Here is a 21,469-nt window from a genome sequence, read left to right as displayed (position 1 = left end):
AATAATAATAATAATAATAATAATAATAAAATGATCTAAAAGTTTCATTAAAGTGGAATGATTCAGGAAGAGTTAATTAGGGGAAAGTCTAATGAAATTTGACAATTTTTTTAAGGATAAGTTACATAATTAATCACTAAATTATACATGAATTCTTATTTTATTACTAAACTAAAAAAAATTTCTATTTTGATCACTGAACTTATGAATTCCTTTCAATCTAGTCACCATCACCTACTGCATTAACTACGATTCGACGTGGCTCGCCACATCATCTAAGCCCTCCATTGCCATGTGGCTAAAGAAAGTTTTTCCTTTTTAATTTCTTTCTCCTTTTCCCTTTCTTTTTCCTCTCCTTTTCAAATCCCTGGAACCTAATCACTGTACCCAATCTAACCAACATGGTGTCGATCGGTAAAGTAAGGGATAATCGGAACGGTGGCAGGGATGGTGGCCCCGAGGATGAGAAGGCTGAGGTATGTTCCCCTTTTTTTTGTTCCAACAATTAAATTTCATTCCTAAAGGCAAAAGTAACTTGAAACAAAAAGAAGATAGGTCCAAAATTAGTTATTTATTATAATCATCAGAGAATATAATTAAATTCATGCAAGATGTCATGAATCTAAATTCTATCGAGTACAACTCCGAGGCATCAAGTTACAGATGATCTTAAACAGCCAATCCTATAAACTTATGTAACAGTAGAACAAAAGGATGTAGAAATCATATGTAAAAGATTAAAAAGTATTTGGCATAAGAACATTCACAGATGTTGTTCTCTTTCATCAGACAACAACAACGTAACACCAGACTTTCACTTGCATAACTTGGAAGATGACCCCATGTTCTCCATACATGAAACTAATTATAATTGACTTCTAACATACATTAATTAAATATGTTAACTAACTCTTAAGAATGCATAGAATAAATCATTCATTGACTTTCGGACATTCACTAAAAAATATACATTAACTACTAATAAAGCACTAAAACATTTATTACAATTTTGACCAACTTCTCCTCCATTTAGCTTCATGCCATTTAACTTTCTTCAACAGTCTTCACTAGGATTTGAAAATATGAATCTAGATATACTTCCAAAATAAAAGATAAAGAAAAGCAAAGTATCAAATTCAACTAGGAGGCTTAAAAACTCATCAAAATCATCATCAATTACTTCAAGCTTCTAAGAATTCAGTGCAGTCTCAAAGGAGTTGTACTGAATGGCAAGGTGGAGGATGCTTTCATTTGGTTATGTTAGTATTCATGCAGATGTTGAACATGCCATGATGAGTTCTTCCAAAATGTTAATCTTGCTTTCATGGCTTCATTATATGGGTGGCCAACTGTTGAGTCCAGCCCATTTTGGTAGGTTGGATGAATAAATGGGCTTCAAGCCCATGATTAAAAACTATGTCAACTTATGGAGGGCATAAGAGTAATTTACAAGGGGAGAGGCTTGGATGATATGGTTCCATTATCAGGATGAGGGTTAGATATGAGAGTGAAATTGAAGAGAAGAAAAAGGGGGAACCAAGAAGAAAAGAAAGATAGAGAGGGTTGCGCTAGGGCAAGAGGTTGATCGACAAATTGGTGTCAGAGTTTATCCAAAATCATTAGAGTGATCCATGCAAGTTGCTCTTCTCGACCTTAGGGTTTGCTTCCTCATTCTATCTTTTTCTTGATGCTTGTTACATGAAACTCTTCTTGTTGATGCATTGTTGTTATTCCTCTAGTTATAGCTAGATAAGACTCTTGTCATCCCTTAGTCGATATAGTGAAACTTATTTCAAGTAGCTCTAAAGAGTTCCGTGATTTTTCCCTTGATTCGAAGGGTTTTCCACGTAAAAACCTCGGTGTTTGCTTGTAGTATATTTGCTCATCTCATTCTAATTCATAATGAGGGGTTTGGTAGTATTTTAAGTTTGTTTTGAATGTTTGAAAAGGTGTATTGGATCTGGCTAGGAAGGTCATACAAGCATTATAGAATCTTTACAAGTTTAGCAGAACACTATGCGGGTAGCGTGCGGTAGCACAGAGATCGTATAGACTTGGTAGAGCGTTTTTGTGGGCAGTGTGCACCCGTATGCAAAAACACTTGAACAGTAACGATGCTAAAGTTGGGTGAATAGTAACTTTTATGCAATAAATTTACTATAGCTAAAGAATGTTGTTGCCAGTGTGCGCTCGCAGAGAGTCCGCAAAGGGTTAGCTGAGAAATCCTGTAGTTGGTGTGTGCCTATAAACAGACAGCACGGTAAACAGTAATATTGCTATAATGCCATGGATAGTAGGATTGCTACAGTGCCTTTAATTGAATTTTACACTGTTGCATTACTGGGAAACCCCCAACACCAACCTTCCATCCTATCTTTCAAACAAATCAAAGATTAATGCTAACCTTTGACATCAAAAGTTTGAAGGAAATATAAATTGTCTTAGTATAATGGGTGTAAAATATAGGAATATAAAGGGGAAATGAGAGAGAGAGGAAGAATTAAAAGAAAAGAAAGGGAACATACCTCAGTCTCCTCATCCTCATGGCCACCATTCTGGTGATCCCTTACTCTACCGACCAACGCCATGTTGGTTAGATTGGGCACAGTGTGATTAGGTTGACAGGGTTTGAGAAGGAGAAGAGAAAGAATGGAGGAAGAAAGGAGAATGGAGAAAGAAATAAAAGAGAAAAACTTTCTTTAGCTATGTGGCATTGGGGATTGAGATGTTGTGGCAAGCTCATAATGACATCGTGAGCCATGTTAGATCGTCATTAATGTTGTAGACAAATTATATAGAATTTATAAGTTAAGTGAGTAAAATAGATTTTTTTTTTTTTTAATTTAGTGATCAAAATAAAAATCAGTGTATAGTTTAGTGATCAATTATGTAATTTATCTAATTTTTAATAGCCCTATATTTCATGGGTACTCACCTAGAAAAAGTCCATTGCTTGGTTAAATATTATAGGGCCATTTAATAAAATGGCCCTCCTTTTTTTTAATTAAACCAAATGGCCATAGGGCCATTTTAATTGTCAAAATGGCCCTAGGACCATCACATCACGGGTGGTGATGTGATGTGCTGACTGGGCTGCTGACGTGGCATTTTTAAATAAAAAATCCTGATTTTTTTTATTTTAACCCTTGAATTGTTTTCTAATCAATAAGTTGGCTTATTCTTTGGTTTTTTTGACCAAATTTTTTTTAAAAAAAATTATTAAACTTTTAAATAATTTTTAAAAAAATATATAAGTGTGTTTTTTTAATTTAAATCCCTTATTTCTTTTATAATTAACAAATTATCTTTTCCCTTTGATTATTTAACCCAAATTTTATTTAAAAAAATATGTATTTTTTAATTTATTAAAAAAATTAATTTTAAAGAATATATTTGAATATGAAAACACAAATTTTAAAATTTTAACTTTTAAAATTATTAAACCTTTAATGAAACAACTTTTTAAGCAATATATAAGTGTGGCTTTTTATTTATATTATAATAACAAAAACTCTTTGATTACTTAACCCAAATTTTGCTTAAAAAAATAATGTAATTTTTTTAATTTATTAAAAAATTAATTTAAATAATATATTTGAATATGAAAACACAAATTTATTTTTTAATTAAATAGTTAAATCCAAATTTTGCTTAAAAAATTAAAAAAATTAATTTAAATACATTGGATTCTTCATACACCTAATTATAAAGGGTTTTGCTTAGATAATGGAAAGGAAGAGATATATACAACCATGCTGCTAATTATACGGGGTGCATTTGATGCCATGAAGAATTGGATTCTTCATACCCTAACTATACAAGCATGCACGGATTCTTCATACACCTATATTTAGGTTGTATAATTAGGTGTATGAAGAATCCTATTATTCATAGAATCCAATCAAAACCTTCTATATATATATATATATATATATCTCTTCCTTCCCACTTTCACTTCACCAGCTTCAAACTCTATCTTTCGTTTCGTATTCAAAAAGTTAGTAAAAGGTTACTTATTTGGGAGGCTATAAAACTGTGGTTGAAGTTCGAAACAACAGTAATTTGAATGAGTTACAAGAAACAATTGTTGCAGCTATTAACTTCAATTTAGGCGACAATTATATGAACATCAAATGTAGCTGGCCTATGGATCGACACACTAGTACTATAATCAACATCGATAATGATAGAGAAACATTACTGATGTTGAGATTGCGTATACCAATATTATATGTGGATGAAGGAGGACCACGTGTAATCCCAACCACGACATCGATTGCGCATACTATAAAACTTTTACTAACCTTTTTGAATACCAAGTTTTGAATACGAAACGAAAGATAGAGTTTGAAGCTGGTGAAGTGAAAGTGGGAAGGAAGATATATATATATATATATATATATAGAAGGTTTTGATTGGATTCTATGAATAATAGGATTCTTCATACACCTAATTATACAACCTAAATATAGGTGTATGAAGAATCCGTGCATGCTTGTATAGTTAGGGTATGAAGAATCCAATTCTTCATGGCATCAAATGCACCCCGTATAATTAGCAGCATGGTTGTATATATCTCTTCCTTTCCATTATCTAAGCAAAACCCTTTATAATTAGGTGTATGAAGAATCCAATGTATTTAAATTAATTTTTTAATAAATTAAAAAAATTACGTTATTTTTTTAAGCAAAATTTGGATTTAACGATTTAATTAAAAAATAAATTTGTGTTTTCATATTCAAATATATTGTTTAAATTAATTTTTTTAATAAATTAAAAAAATTACACTATTTTTTAAGCAAAATTTGGGTTAAGTAATCAAAGAGTTTTTGTTATTATAATATAAATAAAAAGCCACACTTATATATTGCTTAAAAAGTTGTTTCATTAAAGGTTTAATAATTTTAAAAGTTAAAATTTTAAAATTTGTGTTTTCATATTCAAATATATTCTTTAAAATTAATTTTTTTTAATAAATTAAAAAAATACATATATTTTTTAAAATAAAATTTGGGTTAAATAATCAAAGGGAAAAGATAATTTGTTAATTATAAAAGAAATAAGGGATTTAAATTAAAAAAACACACTTATATATTTTTAAAAAAATTATTTAAAATTTTAATAAATTTTAAAAGTTTAATAAATTTTTTTAAAAAAAAATTTGGTAAAAAAACCCCAAAAATAAGCCAACTTATTGATTAGAAAACAATTCAAGCGTTAAAATGAAAAAAAATCAGGATTTTTTATTTAAAAATGCCATATCAGCAGCCCAGTCAGCATATCACATCATCCATGTGGGTGATGTGATTAGAGATGGCAATAATACCCATACCCGACTCAACCCGACCCGACCCGATCCGAGTTTGACGGGTAAAACCCGATTTGACAGGGTTTGGGGTCGGGTTCGGGTAAAACCCGACTTGGCGACTTGTATGAAACGGGTGCGGGTGCGGGTATGAGAATTCTAATACCGACCCGTACCCGACCCGTACCCGACCCGAAATTAAAATTACTAAAATATTTATATAATATATATATATACACACACACATATATATATATACTAATATGTTCTACAACTTAACAATTTAGAATTTTTTATTTTTTCTCTTTGATTGGTCTTGTAATTTTATAATAATTTTATAAAAAATTATATAAGTTATTTTTTTATAAAAATAATATATATTTTATTAATTTTTTTAATATTGGGGCGGGGGCGGGTATACCCGCTGGTACCCGATTACCCGTCGGGTGAAGGTGTGGGTTTGGGTTTTTAAAACCCGTCGGGTTCGGGTTCGGGTTCGGGTATACTAGTGGGGTATCGGGTATGGGTACGGGTATGGTAATACCCGCACCCGATCCGACCCGTTGTTATCCCTAGATGTGATGGTCCTGGCCTTAGGGTCATTTGGTTTAATTAAAAAGGGTCATTTTATTAAATGGCCCAAGAATTAACAATGAGTTCCCAAAACCATGATTGTTGACAAGGCCTAATCCCCAAAACCTCCCACCCAAAAGAATTATAGGCCTGGTCCCCCAGTGGCCCTAAACCATAATTACTGCCCCATGGCCCAGCATAACCATAAGTATTGGCAAGCCATATTGTTGACAAGGCCTGATCCCCCTTGGCCCAACATAATGGTTCCCCCCATAATTATGATCATTGAGAAGACCCGGTCCCCTCACCCAACCTCACTTAAAAAAATTGGTAATTAAAAGAATTGTCATAGATAGAAATATTAATTGCGCCTCAAATTATACCCCCATCCCCGAACATGGCTCCTAATTTGAATATGGGGAATTTTTTTTCGTACCTATTCTGGCGGGGATTTTTCGGGTTTGGAGATTCCCCCGGCTCCGATTAAAAAATTAAAATATTTTTACTATTTAAAATAAAATTTATAAAATATTTACTAAATATATCATAAAAAATTTTAATAATTGAGAAATTCAATTACAAGTATGACCTAACATAAAAAACCAACGTACACAATTACCAATAAATTATTTATAAAATTTAAAAAAAATTTAAAATGAAATATAGTTAATATAATTTTATGATTTTATTTAATTGTTATACTAATATTCATTTAATTATTAATAATTTGCTGAATAAATAAATATATGGGGTTTTGTTCAATTTTTATTTAAATATTTTTAACATAAAATATAATATATATATATATATATATATTGAAAACTTATTAAAAAATATCCGCTGCTTAAATATAAATTTTATTACTTTGTTAAAAAAATAAATTATTTTAATAAAGTTGAAGAATATAGACAACCTAACAGCTCTGAATATGTGATTGACATCATGATCATGGCCCAGGGCCCGGTCCAGCCAAAAAAAAAAAGTGGGAATTAAAAGAGCCTGCTAAAAAAAAATGATTGAAAAATATTCCACTGTCTGGAAATAAATATCCCGGTCACTACCTGACACACATAAAAATGATAATTTAAAAAAGGGAAAATTACTATTTACCCCTACATTGTTTAAAACTTCCCAAATAACCCCTGTAAGTTTTGAATACCCCAGACAACCATTCCTTTATCATTTCACTTCAAAAAATGACAGGAAAAATAATTTAAAAATATCCATGGCCAAAAAAATAAATTTTATGATCTTATAATAAACAAATAAATAAATTTTCTAGCAATAACGAGTGCTGGAAACTATGATTGTCAAATATCCTCAATCGTTAAGTTGTCCATCATTGATTGATCAGGTGATTCTTTTCCTCAATAAAAAGTATATATTTTTATTAAATAAATTATACTAAGAATACTTCCCTTCGCGTGCAGAACAACCGTCAAATAAATAAATAGATATACAAAATCTCAAGAACAAAAATAAAAATTATTTATATATATACTCTTGTATAAGCTTGAATTTTTATTTACAGAGAAATTTATAATTACACCTTTACGAACCTCTCTTATGTGTGTGTATAGTATATATATACTTCCTATATGGGCATATATGTAAGTATTTTTTTTTTAATACTATATATTTTTTATATAAAAATTTTATAACTAATGAACTTTTTCTTTCAATAATATAAAAAACTTTACGAGATAAAATAAAATTTGCTTTAATAAAAATATAATTTATTAATGCGCTACTATCAATCTCCTTTATTATTATTATTATTATTATTATTATTTTACAAATAAGTGACAAGCGTCTTCTATTTAGTCTGGACATGCATAAAAGTGGAGCAAGCTTAACAAACACATGTGCTTTTACCATGCCTGTGTTTTAAGATTTGATCTCGGGTTCTCCATTAATTTTTTCAGAGTAAGCTTAACAATACTCATACACAGTGCTGACAAACATTAATCTAAACAGTGAAAAAAATTGGGATGAACAATATTATGATCGGATGCACTGTATTCTTATTATAACTGTTTGATCATCATCACAACAGTATCTCCATGCAATCACAGTCGTCTACGTTGATTTGCACCCTCTTGAGAAAATTGTTTTAAAACCAATCAAACCAACTCTCAATTGTCGTTACTTGCTACTCTCTCTCTCTCTCTCTCTCTTCTTTTTTCCTACTCATACTTTTTATTCTCCACGGACGCTCGACGAATGTTCGCAATCTTTTAATATGTTGCGGATTATTCATTTATTTAAATAAATAAATAAATAAATAAATAAATAAATAATAATAATAATAATAATACATTTATTGGGTGGTGATTTGTTCTTGGAACGCATGCAAAGTTGATGCAGGTGACGTATCCGAACATGATGGAGTTTTTTGAGAAACTTGGAGTTGAGATGGAGAGATCGGACATGTCCTTCTCTGTGAGCTTGGATGAAGGCAAGGGCTGTGAATGGGGTAGCCGGAATGGCCTTGCTGGCCTCTTTGCTCAGAAGAGAAATGCTCTCAACCCTTTCTTCTTGAAAATGATCAGTGAGATTCTCAAGTTCAAGGAAGACACTCTCAAGTAATTAATTCCATATAATTCTCAACTACAATATATATTGTGCTAAGAGTTTGTATATTGTGTATCAATATGATATACTATTTCTCTGATACTTTTGTGTTTGTGTGTGTGTGCAGTTATCTTGACAAGTTTGAGAATAACCCTGATATGGGCCGTAATGAGACACTGGAGCACTTCATCAAGTCTCATGGATACTCTCAGTTATTTCAAAAGGCTTACCTTGTGAGCTTGATTATTGTATAATTGCATCTTGTTGTGGGTTATGATCTTTTCATTATATATTTATATATTTGTTTGTAGGTTCCAATATGTACGTGCTTCTGTTTGGCCATGCTCTTCAGAAGTAATCATGAACTTCTCTGCTTTCTTAGTGCTTTCATTTTGTCAAAATCATCACCTTTTTCAGGTCTCATGTTTGTTCTGCTTGTGTTGCATCCAAATACAAGGTTCGAAATTTTCAGTATTTCCTCTGAAACTTTATTCATGTTTCAGTTTTTCGGGCGCACTCAATGGTTGACTGTTAAGTCACGTTCACATTCTTATGTCAAGAAGGTGCAGTTGCTTAATTTTCTCTTATTACTAATTCATTAATTACTGTTTCCTGTTCTGATGATTTTATTCTTTGATTTTTTTCTTTGTGAATGATCTGTATTTTGTAAAAATTATGGCAGGTCAGAGAAGAACTAGAGAATAGATCATGCCAAATAAGAACTGGATTTGAAGTAAAATCCATAACAAGTACAGATGCTAGTAAGAAGTCTCTAGCTTGAACAAGTTTTTTAATTTATATATGCTTCTATTTGAATGTAATCAAAATGTTGCTAGATTGTGTGACTCTGATCACTTTCTTGGAGAATGAAAATTAAATAAAGGTTTTTTGTGACTGTGTAATCATCTAATAAATTAATTTTTCTGCTTTAAATTATTTATAAGAAAGAGAAGACTCTTTTGCTGAACTGTATTAATTGTTCCTGCAGGTTGTTATGTGAATGGTGCAAACTGTTCGAAAGAAAGATATGATGCATGTGTAATCAGTGTTCAAGCGCCTGATGCTTTAAAAATTTTAGGAAATCAGGCTACATATGAGGAAACCAGAACACTTGGTGCTTTTCAGTATGCTTACAGGTCTTGATTATATGAACCCGTCTTACTTTTAGGAAGCTAAGTCTTCATGCATTTACATATATATTCTAGAATGTTAGTGGTACTATGATTTGTAAGATTTCATTTTATTTTCTCTTCAATTATGTTTTGCTCACTATTCAATAAGCAATTTCATATCGGCAGTGATCTATATGTACATCGGGATACAAGTCTGATGCCGAAAAATCCATCAGCCTGGAGTGCCTGGAATTTTTTTGGAACTTCAAGCAAGGGTGCATGCCTTACATATTGGCTCAATTTACTTCAGGTTTGTGGTGCAATCTCTGTAGGATATATATATATATATATATATATGTTGGATAAAAACTGGTATATTATGGTAAAAAGAATAGTAGAGATTTAAAAATAGAAGAACAGAGTTGTTATTATGCACACAGTCTGAGGAAAAGCAAAAGAGAGATTTTCTTATTATTACTTTCAAACACTGCATGCTTATTTAAAGACACCAACGTTACTAATAAAACCCTGATTTTAAATTCAAGGGAATCTTAACAAAACACAACCACCCAACACAACAGCTACTACCAAGTCTCCTTTGACCATGCAAACCTTCACGTGGGACTTATTATGAGAGTCACAATAGTTTTAATTATTCCTAACATCTCCCTGTAATTCAAAGCTGCAAACTCCAAGCATCATTCTCAAATAACGAAACTTCTGAGTAGGCAATGATTTAGTGAGAATATCTGCCATTTGGTCTTCTATGTTGCGGTACCTTAGAGATATTGAACATTCTGTAAATAGGCTTCGAATAAAATGAAATCGAATGTCGATGTGCTTTGTTCTCCCATGCTGAATTGGATTTTTAGTGAGTGCAATGGCAGACCTATTCTCACAATAGATCTCAGTTATTGCATTCTTTTGTTCTTCCCTAATATTGGATAAAAGTCTTCTTAGCCACACTGGCTGACAAGCTAATGACGTTACCGATATATATTCTGCCTCAGTTATGGATAATGTCGTTATCTCTTGCTTTTTGGAGCTCCAAGTGACAGCAGTTGAACCCATGGTGAATATATTCCCTAAGGTGCTCTTCCAGTCTTCAACTAATCTAGCCCAGTCGCTATCGGTGTATTACCAGCCTGAACTCTGGAACCTGTGTGGAATAAACCCAAAGTCTAATGTTCCGAAAATGTACCTCAAGATGCGTCTAGCAGCGCCAAGATGTTGCTTTGTAGGGGAGTTCATGAATCTTGAGATTATGCCCACCGAGAAAGATATGTCCGGTCAGGTATGTGTTAAGTATATTAGCATACCAACCAATTTCCTATACATCTTTGATTCTGCATTGCTTGACCAGTCACATTACTGAAATTTTTCTCCAATATTCATGGGAGTTGCTGTAGACTTACAATAAAGCATATTATAACTTTTAAGCAGATTCATTGCATAATTTCTTTGTGAAATAAAGATGCCACCCTTCTCTTGCATGACCTCCAAGACTAGAAAATAGTGCAACAACTCAAGGTTCGTCATTTCAAATATTTCCATCATTCCCAGTTTGAAGTTTTCTGCCATTGTTTGTGAATATAACCAGCAGTTCATTATCTCCCTCCTTCTTCTGATACAAATTAAGTTGGCTCACTTTCACATCTTTGGAAGCCATGATGCAGAAAGTGAGAGTTTATCTTGCTATACCAAGCCTCGGGGGCTTGTTTTAACCCATAAAGGGCCTTCCTGAATCGGTACACTTTGGCTTCACTTCCATCCACCATGAAACCTTTAGGTTGCTCAACATAGACCCCCTCCTGTAACTCACCATTTGAAAATGTCGATTTGACTTTGAGCCGGTACACTTCCCATCGCTGTTGAGCAGCTAGGGCGAGAAGCATCCTCATCGTTTCAAACTGAGCAACTAGAGAATATGTTTCTTCAAAGTCCACACCATATTTTTGTGAATACCCACGTGACACAAGACATGCTTTGCGCCTAAGAATGCTCCCATCTGCACCAATCTTTGTCTTGTACACCCATTTTAGTCCAACATGTTGTTTTCCTTATCAAGGTTCCACATGTTGTTTCTCAAAATTGATGTGAATTCTTCTTGCATAGCATTCTTCCACTCTTTTGACTCAACTGCCTCCTCATGTGTTGTAGGATCTAACACATTTAAAGCAAATGTGCACCTTTCATAAATTTTTCTCAATGACCTGATTTTTCTTTGGCTTGATTCATCATATGTATGAGGAGCATGGTCTTCAGCTACTACTTCTGAGCTTGATGGTCCTTATGGGCTTCTTGCACTTCTAGTCAACCCTACTACATTGTTGTTTGTCTCCTCAATGCTTCTTCTTAGACCTTCATCATTGTTGTGGAATGGAATAACAGATGATGGTGCAACTTTAGTTGGCTCCAAGAGAATTTTATTGGGCTCGGCTTGATGTCTCTCACTCCAATCCCATCTACCATCCTCATTAAAAACTACATCTCTTCTTACAATGACTTTCAATGTAATAGGGTTGTACAACTTATATGCTTTGGACTTAGTACTGTACCCTATGAAAATACATTTCTCTACCTTACTATCAAGCTTTTGATGATGTTGTGATGGAATTAGAGTAAAGGCAATGCACCCAAATATACGTAAATGACTTACAATTGGTTTTATACCTCTCCATGCTTCATAAGGAGTGCAATTCTTCACAGCCTTAGTTGGTGAGAGATTCAATAAGTACACCAAAGTTGCTATAGCTTCGGCCCAATATTGATTTGGAAGTCCACCTTCTTTGAGAAAGCTTCTAGCCATCTCAATGATAGTTCTATTTTTCCTCTCTGCAACACCGTTCTACTGAGGTGTATAAGGAGTGTTGGGCTCTTGTTGAATACCACATTCTTCGCAAAATTTTTTGAAATCTTTGGACAAGGATTCGTGATAAAAACGTGTCCAAAACTAACAAAGAGGATCATGATCCCCTTCAAGTCACAATTGGACCAATCACACGAGGTCGGGCTAAGAAATTCAAGGAGGCTCTTGCTGGATTAATTCAAGAGGTTCAACTCAAACAAGATTACAAGCTCATCATCAATGAAGAACAAAGTTTGATCCACATCATTAAAGCTATCATCAATTAGTTATTATCATTAAAACTCACCATCAATGCTTCTCATACTTCAATGCTTTGGAAAAGAAGAGTGGTTAATTTGTGATTGTCCCAAAGCATGCATGAGTATTTAATGTTTCTTGTTACAAAGCATGCATGAGTATTTAATGTTTCTTGTTTCTAAGCATGCATGAGTTTAATATTTGGAGTTTAATGCTTAATATTTCTTGTAATAGTCTATATAAGGGATGAACTATGGAATGAAAAGGATTTTTGGTTGATTATTAAAAAGTGAGAGAAATCTATTTGGTTCTTTAAAGAACTATCAAACTTATCAGGTTTGTCCTGTGGCGTTCATCTTGACTTATTATGAGAGTCACAATAGTTTTTAATTATTCCTAACAATATATACATATATATTCTGAATGCTTCAATGACTCAATTTTCATGCATGAGTTTGCAGAACCTCGGTTCCACTGATTTACCTTTCCTGGTGACACTCAATCCTCAATTCATCCCAAAACATACTAAACTTAAATGGGAAACTAGCCATCCAATACCATCAGTTGCAGCATCTAAAGCTTCTCTTGAACTTGACAAAATACAAGGGAAAAGAGGAATTTGGTTTTGTGGGGCATACCAAGGTAAGATATTGCTGTGTTTTGTTGATTAAAGTAACTATTAACCTCACTCAAAGTAAATTCCTCATAAAAAAGAAAGTTGGTGATTAATTTTATCACTCTTTTTCTTCAGGCTATGGTTTTCAAGAGCATAGACTAAAGGTTTGTAATATGTTTTTCAGAAATTGCCATTCCAAAAGTACATTACCCAAAAAAAAGAGACATCTGTATCCAATATCTAGTTTGGCATATCATGAAATGGTATCAGTGCGCTTGTCATGAGCTGATAAATATTTTATCTTATCTTTTAGGCTGGCATAGTTACAGCAAACAGTGTGCTTGGGAAAAACTATATTCCCTTAAGAAACCCAAAACACATGGTGCTTTCATGGGCTGAAACTGGAGCTCGACCTATCGTTACTAAATTTCTGGAAAAATATATAGTTATTGGTTCTCTAACGTGAGTTTGTTATTTACAAGCCTCAAAAAAATTAGTTTTACTTGATTCTGCTAGTGCTCACTTTTGTAATTTCACAAAACTTTCGTCTTCCTGCAAATCAGGTTACTAGAGGAAGGAGGTACAATTTTTGTTTTTGAAGGGGAAGATAAGATAAGGCAGATAAAATCATTCTCAAAAGTGCATGATCCCTTGTTTTACTGGAAGGTTCAGTTTCCTACATAACTTGGCCTTATTTTGTTTCTTTATAATGTAACTCTCCACCGAAATTCAGACTTTAAATTTCCTAACAGGTTGCAACAGAGGCTGACTTAGGCCTTGCAGATGCATACATTAATGGCTATTTTTCTTTTGTTGATGAGCAAGAAGGACTTCTAGATTTTTTCACGGTAACCCAAGTTGGAAGAAATGTAATTTGGTATCTTACTCTCTTCAGTAACCTAACTATGATCCATTTTCATGTGCAGATTCTAATTGCCAATATGGATTTGAGGAATTCATCTAGAAAGACTATTAATAGGTTTCTTCATCTCTATGTGTTTTGCTTTGAGTTCAAGCTTAAGTTCAGAATAAATGAATCATATGCATGTATTCCTTGAATTTATATTTGGAAGGATTTTCTCAATAACATGGACAGGGGGTGGTGGACACCATTACTTCTTATAGCTAGAGTTGCATCTGCTAGATATTTTTTCCGGCATGTTTCAAGGCAAAACACTATTCCACAAGCCCGTCAAAATATTTCTCAGCATTATGATCTGGTACATATCTAATGCATCATTATAGAAGACATTTTAAGGGGGAAAAAATATAAAAACTGACATACTTTTTTTTTTTATGTAGAGCAATGCCTTCTTCTCTTTGTTTTTAGATGAAACAATGACATATTCCTCAGCAATATTTAAGGTTCATGCACCTCTCTAGATTACATACTCATAAAATAAGTTCATAATCTCAACTTGTATTCTGCCCTGATTTTTGTTGTCCTTAATGTAACTTTACAGTCAGAAAATGAAGATTTGAAAGTTGCACAAATACGAAAAATTTCTCTTTTAATTGAGAAGGTAAGTTGGAGAATATTTTGCAGATATATATTAGTTACTCTTCTGACTAATTTCTTTAATTTTTCTTCACCATCAAGGCAAGAATCAATAGTCAGCATGAAATTCTCGATATCGGTTGTGGTTGGGGAAGTTTAGCCATTGAAGTTGTGAAGCAAACTGGTTGCAAATATACCGGCATAACTTTATCCAAAGAGCAACTACACTATGCACAAAGTAGAGTAAAAGATGCTGGTTTAGAGGTTGTTTTTCTTTCAAATTTATAATCTTCAATCTTCAATGCAATGCTTTATATATCAAATCAAGTTTGTGTATATCTTTCAGGACCGAATAACATTCCTTCTATGTGATTATCGTCAATTACCAAGGTCCCGCAAATACAACAGGATTATATCTTGGTAACATGATCACAACCAAACTTTAATTTCCTTATCTTGTGTATAAATTTTTCAGTCTGCAATAACTATATATATATATATATATATATATATACTAGTGAGATGATTGAACATATAGGACATGAATACATGGGAGAGTTCTTCAGTTGTTGTGATTCAGTTTTAGCTGAGGATGGAGTATTTGTTTTACAGGTAAAAAATATGATCAAAATCTCAAACTTATGATTAGTCCTCATCAGAAAATGTGAATTTATAATTGAGTCACATTACAATGCAGTTCAGCTCAATTCCAGATGAAAGATATGATGAACACAGAAGAAGTTCTGGTTTTATGAAGGAATATATCTTCACTGGAGGATGTCTCCCTTCTCTCAGTAGAATTACATCTGCCATGGCTTCTTCTTCTAGGCTTTGGTAACTATTTATACTATATATATTTATATATATTTCAAGTGCATTAATGTATATTAATCATTGTGAATCTAATTAAGAGGTATTTCATGTATAATGTAGTGTGGAGCAATTGGAAAATATTGGCATACATTACTACAGAACATTAAGATGCTGGAGGGATAATTTCATGGCAAATAAATGGTATGTTGATGCTACTAAAACTAAATATACAAATTGAGACTGTATTAAATATAGATATCATTTCTCACAATTGAAATAGAGTTATGAAATGATAAGAATAGACACACTATTTTACCTTCTCTATGAAGTTCTTTTACTTTTAACCAAAAGCAGCTTTATTTTTTTTTTTTAAAATACAAATATTGAAGTGATGAACAACTTTTGTGTGTGTGATTTTTAATTGTTTTCCAGTAAAATTCTTTCACTTGGCTTTGATGAGAAGTTCATAAGGACATGGGAATACTACTTCAGTTACCGTGCAGCTGGTTTCAAGACTCGCACTCTTGGAAATTATCAGGTAATTAACATCAATCTGTGTTTTGGTACATTCATTTTTTTCAATTAATTTTATTGAGAATTAGGCACCTGAAAACAAAGATCCTAAAGGACAAATATATATATATATATATATATACACACAATTTTGATAAAATATATGAGAACAAGCTTTCATTTAATTTCTTTGGCAGGTTGTATTTTCACGCCCTGGTAACAACAAAGTATTCAGTGATCCGTATGAAGGATTTCCTGCTGCGTGATTAGTTCATCCCCACCACAACCTCAGAACTATTTCCGTTGATTGTTAGTTTGTTTTGATAAATAAATTATGGGTACGTACCTTGAATCATCCCATTAATTATTGTGTACTAGTTTTATCATACAATTACTTTTGAGAATTCTATGCAAAAATAATAATAATAATAATAATAATGCTCTAAAATGATCATTTTGGAAACAAGTTATAAGAGTTTAAAATGATGACTAATAATTTGTTGCCAAAATGACCTTGGCCTATTACCACCAAACTGATGCAAGTTCACCTGAGATAAGAATATGAAAACGACCTGCTGAAAAAACATAGCAATTTTTGAAGGCTCAAAGAAAAGAGAACACACAAAAAACACGCACACACAAAGTCAAAACGAGCTATTCTCTAAATTTGCAGAAAAGAATTAGGGCAAACAGTTTAAAGATTCAAAATTGATTGACGATTACATCTGTATAGTGAGGAACAACAAGGCCTAAATCTCAGATAATTGTCCAAACAACCAAGAGGAACACCTCCAAGGATATTCATGACCATCTTCAAGAATGGATGGTTCATCACCGGCATTTTCAAGAGGCATTCAGTCGTAATTATATGTCTCCTCCGAAAATCTCACACGTTGTAGCGACCACCTCGACTTGATTTATCTCTTCTTGAATCGTCCTGCAAAGATCAAAGCAAAATTTCAAAGCTCTTGAAGCAGCAGAGTGAATAGTTCAAACAGAGATTTTTTTAGAAGACATACATGGAAGGTGTAAAAGATCTTCTCTTGGGCATCAATAATTTCCTTCCATTTTCTACCTATGGCTACCTGCATTTTTAAATTAACAAGGAAAGAAAAAAAATATATATGTATCAGAACAGAGAAAACATCAAGAGTAAACAAAAAGAAGTGACATTAGAAGTTCAAAACAATGCAAGGATCCAAGATAATTACAGCATGAGTAGAATACTGAATGACAAACTGGAAAACATATAGGACAAAATCATTTGAATGATTTCAATGAAGGAAACAAACCTGAACAGCTTCATTGCTAGCTGTCTTTGTCCATAGTGCCACTTTGTCCTGCCTCTGCCGTGCACTCACCACAACGCCACAAATCTCATCACTCTCATCAAATTGCTCACCAATCAAAGCCATCAGCTGTTCAGAGTGACACATGTCAAATAACAAATTTAACAGAAGGAATACAACAAAATCTATAAATTCAAGTAAATAAAATATACCACAAACAATTCAATATATCAACACAGTGATAACCATAGTAACTGATATTCATATGCAAGAAAGAGTGTGTAAGTTCTTTCATGGGACATTACCTAAATAACTGAAGATAATAAACACTTCTTCAAGTGCTTTTTTATTTTGATCATTGAAAGAGATTACACAAAAATAATATCTGAAGATATGTTGAATAAAAACACAAACATGCACATTAATATTCTGTATATATATATATATATATATTTTTTTTTTGCCTCTTAATCAACTACCAAGCTAAAATCTCACAAGGGGTGGTGATAACCCAGAAATACAAATAACATAAAACAAAGGCTAGAAGCCATTGCTGTGCTACAATCATATTATAAAATAATGCTAAAATAGGCTTAAGGAGCATTACAGTACCGTCTCAAGCCACATGGTGTCAAGGTTAGCTTTTCTGCTACTCGTAACAGTCCATTTGCCGCCATTTGCACATTCAGGATCCTCCCACTTTGGCTCTATTCCAGCCTTGAACATGTGGAAATCTGCATTAGCAATCAATCTGCTAGGCCGGAATATCTGATCATACAAGCTACAATCAAAACCAAGAAACCAAACAGTCAGATATAAGCAAAAGGTTTTAATAATATGACCATACAAACTATATTAAAAACCAAAAATACAACCAACCAGACATCACAAAAGACTAAACATGTGGAACACCTTGTAAGAAATAGTAAAAAACAAAGAAAGTTGAAGGACTCATCACTACTCAGAAAATTCATGATGGATCAATGTTTGTAAAAGTATCTTTCAGAAAACACAACCAATGTTGACAATGTTGATTGGGAATTGAAATAAACATGTATCTTCAAAGCTATAAACAAAGCCAGATATTATCCAGACACACATAAAAAGAAACATTTGGCATGTCATCTCCTCAGATGGTCCTCTAGGAAACCCTAAATCCAAAGATCAGATCAAAACTACTGCGATCATCAATACAGGCAGTCAAATAATGAATCACCAATTTGGCAAAAAAGAAGAAGGAGAAGAACAAAAAGGAGGTTCTTTTGCTAAATCCAACCTCTGCAGACCCATCAATGGTATAACTAAGTTTTTCCAGTCATAATGTTATTATAGAACTGAAAGATTTTAAACACTAGTCTGTCCAACATGTGCCACTTCTCCAAAACACTTGTCTACTAAATTCAAGAACTCAATCCAAAAACTGCCTAATTACAAAAGATTCAATGTAATACATGAAAATCAAGATTCAGAAATTCGATTACATGAAACAGCCTAAAAGCAAATCATAAAGAACACAAATAAAGATGCGAATTTGATCACAGGAAACATTTCGAATACTAATGCATCAAAAATAAACCTCCTCTCTGACCTAATGATCCACTTATTTGAAGAATCAATACAAAACCCACCCAATCATGAGAGGTTATTCAACATAATTCATGCAAATCAAAGTTCAGCAGATGGATCACCTGAAACCTAAAAGGCTCAAAACTATTATCTCTTCTCCGAGTCACTAATCTGCTAATTTCAAGAACTCGATCCAAAACCCAAACAATTACAAAAGATTCAAGACATTCTAAACAAATCAAGATTCATCAGATAAATCGCATGAAATCCTAAAAGGTTCAAAACTAATCTAAAAGGAAACACACAAAAAGATGCCAAACATCCAACACCATCATTTCTCCGAACCACTGATCTATAAATCCCAAGAAATCAATCCTATAAACAAAAATTAAAATTAATCAGACGGATCGCAGGCGCAAAACTGATCCTAATGGAAACATGAACAAAGAAACAGATTCAATCAAAGAAAACCACAAGATCGAAGATCAAACAGAGAAATTACCACCAAAACTCTTCAACGGTGTCGAAGGTGTAGATCTTGCGGAGCGATGAGCCCCAAGCTGCTCCCTGCTTAGGCTTCGACTGGTTATCGAACCAGAAAGACCATTTCCTCTCCAATCTATGCAGCTCCTTGCCCTTCGCCTCCGTCACCTCCGCCACGGCCGCCACCGCCGACGCCGCCGCCTCGACCTCCGCCATCGATCTCTTCGATGAGGGTTTGAATGCTAGTGAGAGAATGAGAGCTTCTCTTTAAATAGCCCTAAAATGGACGGTCGATTTCGTTTTCTTGAAACAATGTAACAAACGGTTGAGATGCAATCAAAAAGCAACGGTGATCGCACGTTGGTCGATATAAGGAACGGTTGAGATTGAATAGACCGTCAACGGTGATTCCACCTTGGTCTTAGGGATGGCAATGGGTAGGGTATGGGTAGGGTATGCCAAAACCCTTACCCTGCACCCTGAACCCCTACCCCATACCCGCATCCCTTACCCGCACTCTTCGTGAGTAAAAAAAATCATACCCTTACTCCTTACCTCGCAGGATGCGGGATATCCCGCAGTGATCCGCTACTCCGTTATACTCATTGTTCAAATTATCGAATTAAATTTAAATAATAATAAAAAAATAAATTAATTATACATTATATTACAATCTTTAAACACATGTCCATAAATTCAAAATTACAAAGTTGATATATATTTGTTTATCTTAAATTATATAATCACATAAAAACTGACATTTATTTAGAACTCAAATAGTAACTCTACCTTTTGTTTTTGTTCATGTTTAACTATCTTGGTTTTTGTTTTTAAATTTTTTTCATATATCTACTATTTATATTTTTATATATCTTCAAATTTTTATAAATATCTCAGTAAGGGTTTTTGAATATAAAAAAACATTAAAAGTAATTCTCATAAGTTATATCTAATTGATTTTTTTATTAAGTATCTTATTTTTTTCGGGATGTTTTTATAATTTATAGAATAAATTATTATAACATTATTTTTTTATATTGTTTATTTTTTTAAATTTAATTATGATTCTTAATATATATCTAAAAATTCAATTTTTGATAATATTATCAAATATAAATATAAAAAAATTAAATAAAATTTAAAAATAATATATTAAGAGAAAATTTGAAGTATTATTTTTCAAATTAATCACCATGAAAAATAGATATCGAGTAAATTAGTGAGTAAATGTTTAGTTTAATAAAAAAATTATATATATATATATATATATATGAGAGGGTAAGGGCAGATGCAGGTGGGTTTTTACCCTGCACCCTCTTCAACCAGTAAGGGTAAGGGTAAGGGTAAGAGTGCAGGTAGAGTAGGGAGCATACCCCTTCACCCCGATCCCGCACTCAAAAACTAACTGATACCTCTAGCTTTCAGCTGCATCCCGGTCAAAGAGGGTAATACCCTCTTTGACCCGGCATCTGGATATCTGAGATACCCGTCGGGTAGGGTACAAATTGCCATCTCTACGGTCTCTAAGATGGACGGTTGCTTTCGCTTCTATATAAAACGGATGGTTGAGATTCAACTAACAATCAACGGTGATCCAAATACTATATATGAATGCGATTCTTATTATTATGTTGTATGATATAACTCTTTATTTTACTCCTTGAATATATATATGGGTTGAGTGTTCGGCTCTTTATATACACGCACACAATTTAAACATCTACGAACTTATTAATCATCTGTTGGATTGATTGAGATCAAACGGCTGTTATATTTCATATATTAGATTGCTACTGCTCATCTCATTGTTCATGTTACTTTTTGGTATGTGTCAATCTTCTCTATTCTCTCTTTATTTTTTTTTATCTAAAAATGTTCGACAAACGTCCGTAATTGGTGCTTTCATATAAACATCCATAGATTATTAATCTATAAACGTTAATTTGGACTGTTGAATTGAGATGAAACGGTTTGTTGGTTATGAATGCATAGTAATTATTGTGCTTATAAATAGTACATAG

At 32.9% G+C, this 21,469-nt stretch overlaps 2 protein-coding genes across 2 annotated transcripts; one reads left to right on the top strand and one right to left on the bottom strand.

Annotated features, from left to right (window-relative positions):
* Positions 1-401: 401 nt before the first annotated feature.
* Positions 402-16,560, top strand: LOC120258614. The gene is given in 25 exon segments (XM_039266076.1): positions 402-476; positions 8,246-8,463; positions 8,580-8,685; positions 8,764-8,778; positions 8,780-8,869; positions 8,956-9,015; positions 9,135-9,213; positions 9,441-9,588; positions 9,751-9,874; positions 13,132-13,312; positions 13,422-13,450; positions 13,600-13,748; positions 13,850-13,952; positions 14,039-14,134; positions 14,213-14,265; positions 14,383-14,506; positions 14,589-14,651; positions 14,750-14,809; positions 14,887-15,048; positions 15,131-15,204; positions 15,303-15,396; positions 15,482-15,618; positions 15,718-15,798; positions 16,030-16,135; positions 16,308-16,560. Coding segments are annotated over 25 exon segments (2,496 nt in total). The 3' UTR covers positions 16,377-16,560.
* Positions 16,561-16,751: 191 nt separating this feature from the next.
* LOC120265156 (eukaryotic translation initiation factor) lies at positions 16,752-19,700 on the bottom strand. The gene is made up of 5 exons (XM_039273069.1): positions 19,468-19,700; positions 18,012-18,180; positions 17,403-17,528; positions 17,130-17,195; positions 16,752-17,047 (listed from the first exon to the last, which is right to left on the bottom strand). Exons 1-5 carry the CDS (start codon positions 19,662-19,664, stop codon positions 16,997-16,999), a joined length of 609 nt encoding a protein of 202 aa, XP_039129003.1. The 5' UTR covers positions 19,665-19,700; the 3' UTR covers positions 16,752-16,996.
* Positions 19,701-21,469: the final 1,769 nt, after the last annotated feature.

The sequence above is a fragment of the Dioscorea cayenensis genome, chromosome 1 (assembly GCF_009730915.1).
Source record: "Dioscorea cayenensis subsp. rotundata cultivar TDr96_F1 chromosome 1, TDr96_F1_v2_PseudoChromosome.rev07_lg8_w22 25.fasta, whole genome shotgun sequence".
NCBI classification, from domain to species: Eukaryota; Viridiplantae; Streptophyta; class Magnoliopsida; order Dioscoreales; family Dioscoreaceae; genus Dioscorea; species Dioscorea cayenensis.
The sequence above is the reverse complement of the archived record's forward strand: the minus strand, read 5'-3'. Positions and strand labels throughout refer to the sequence as shown.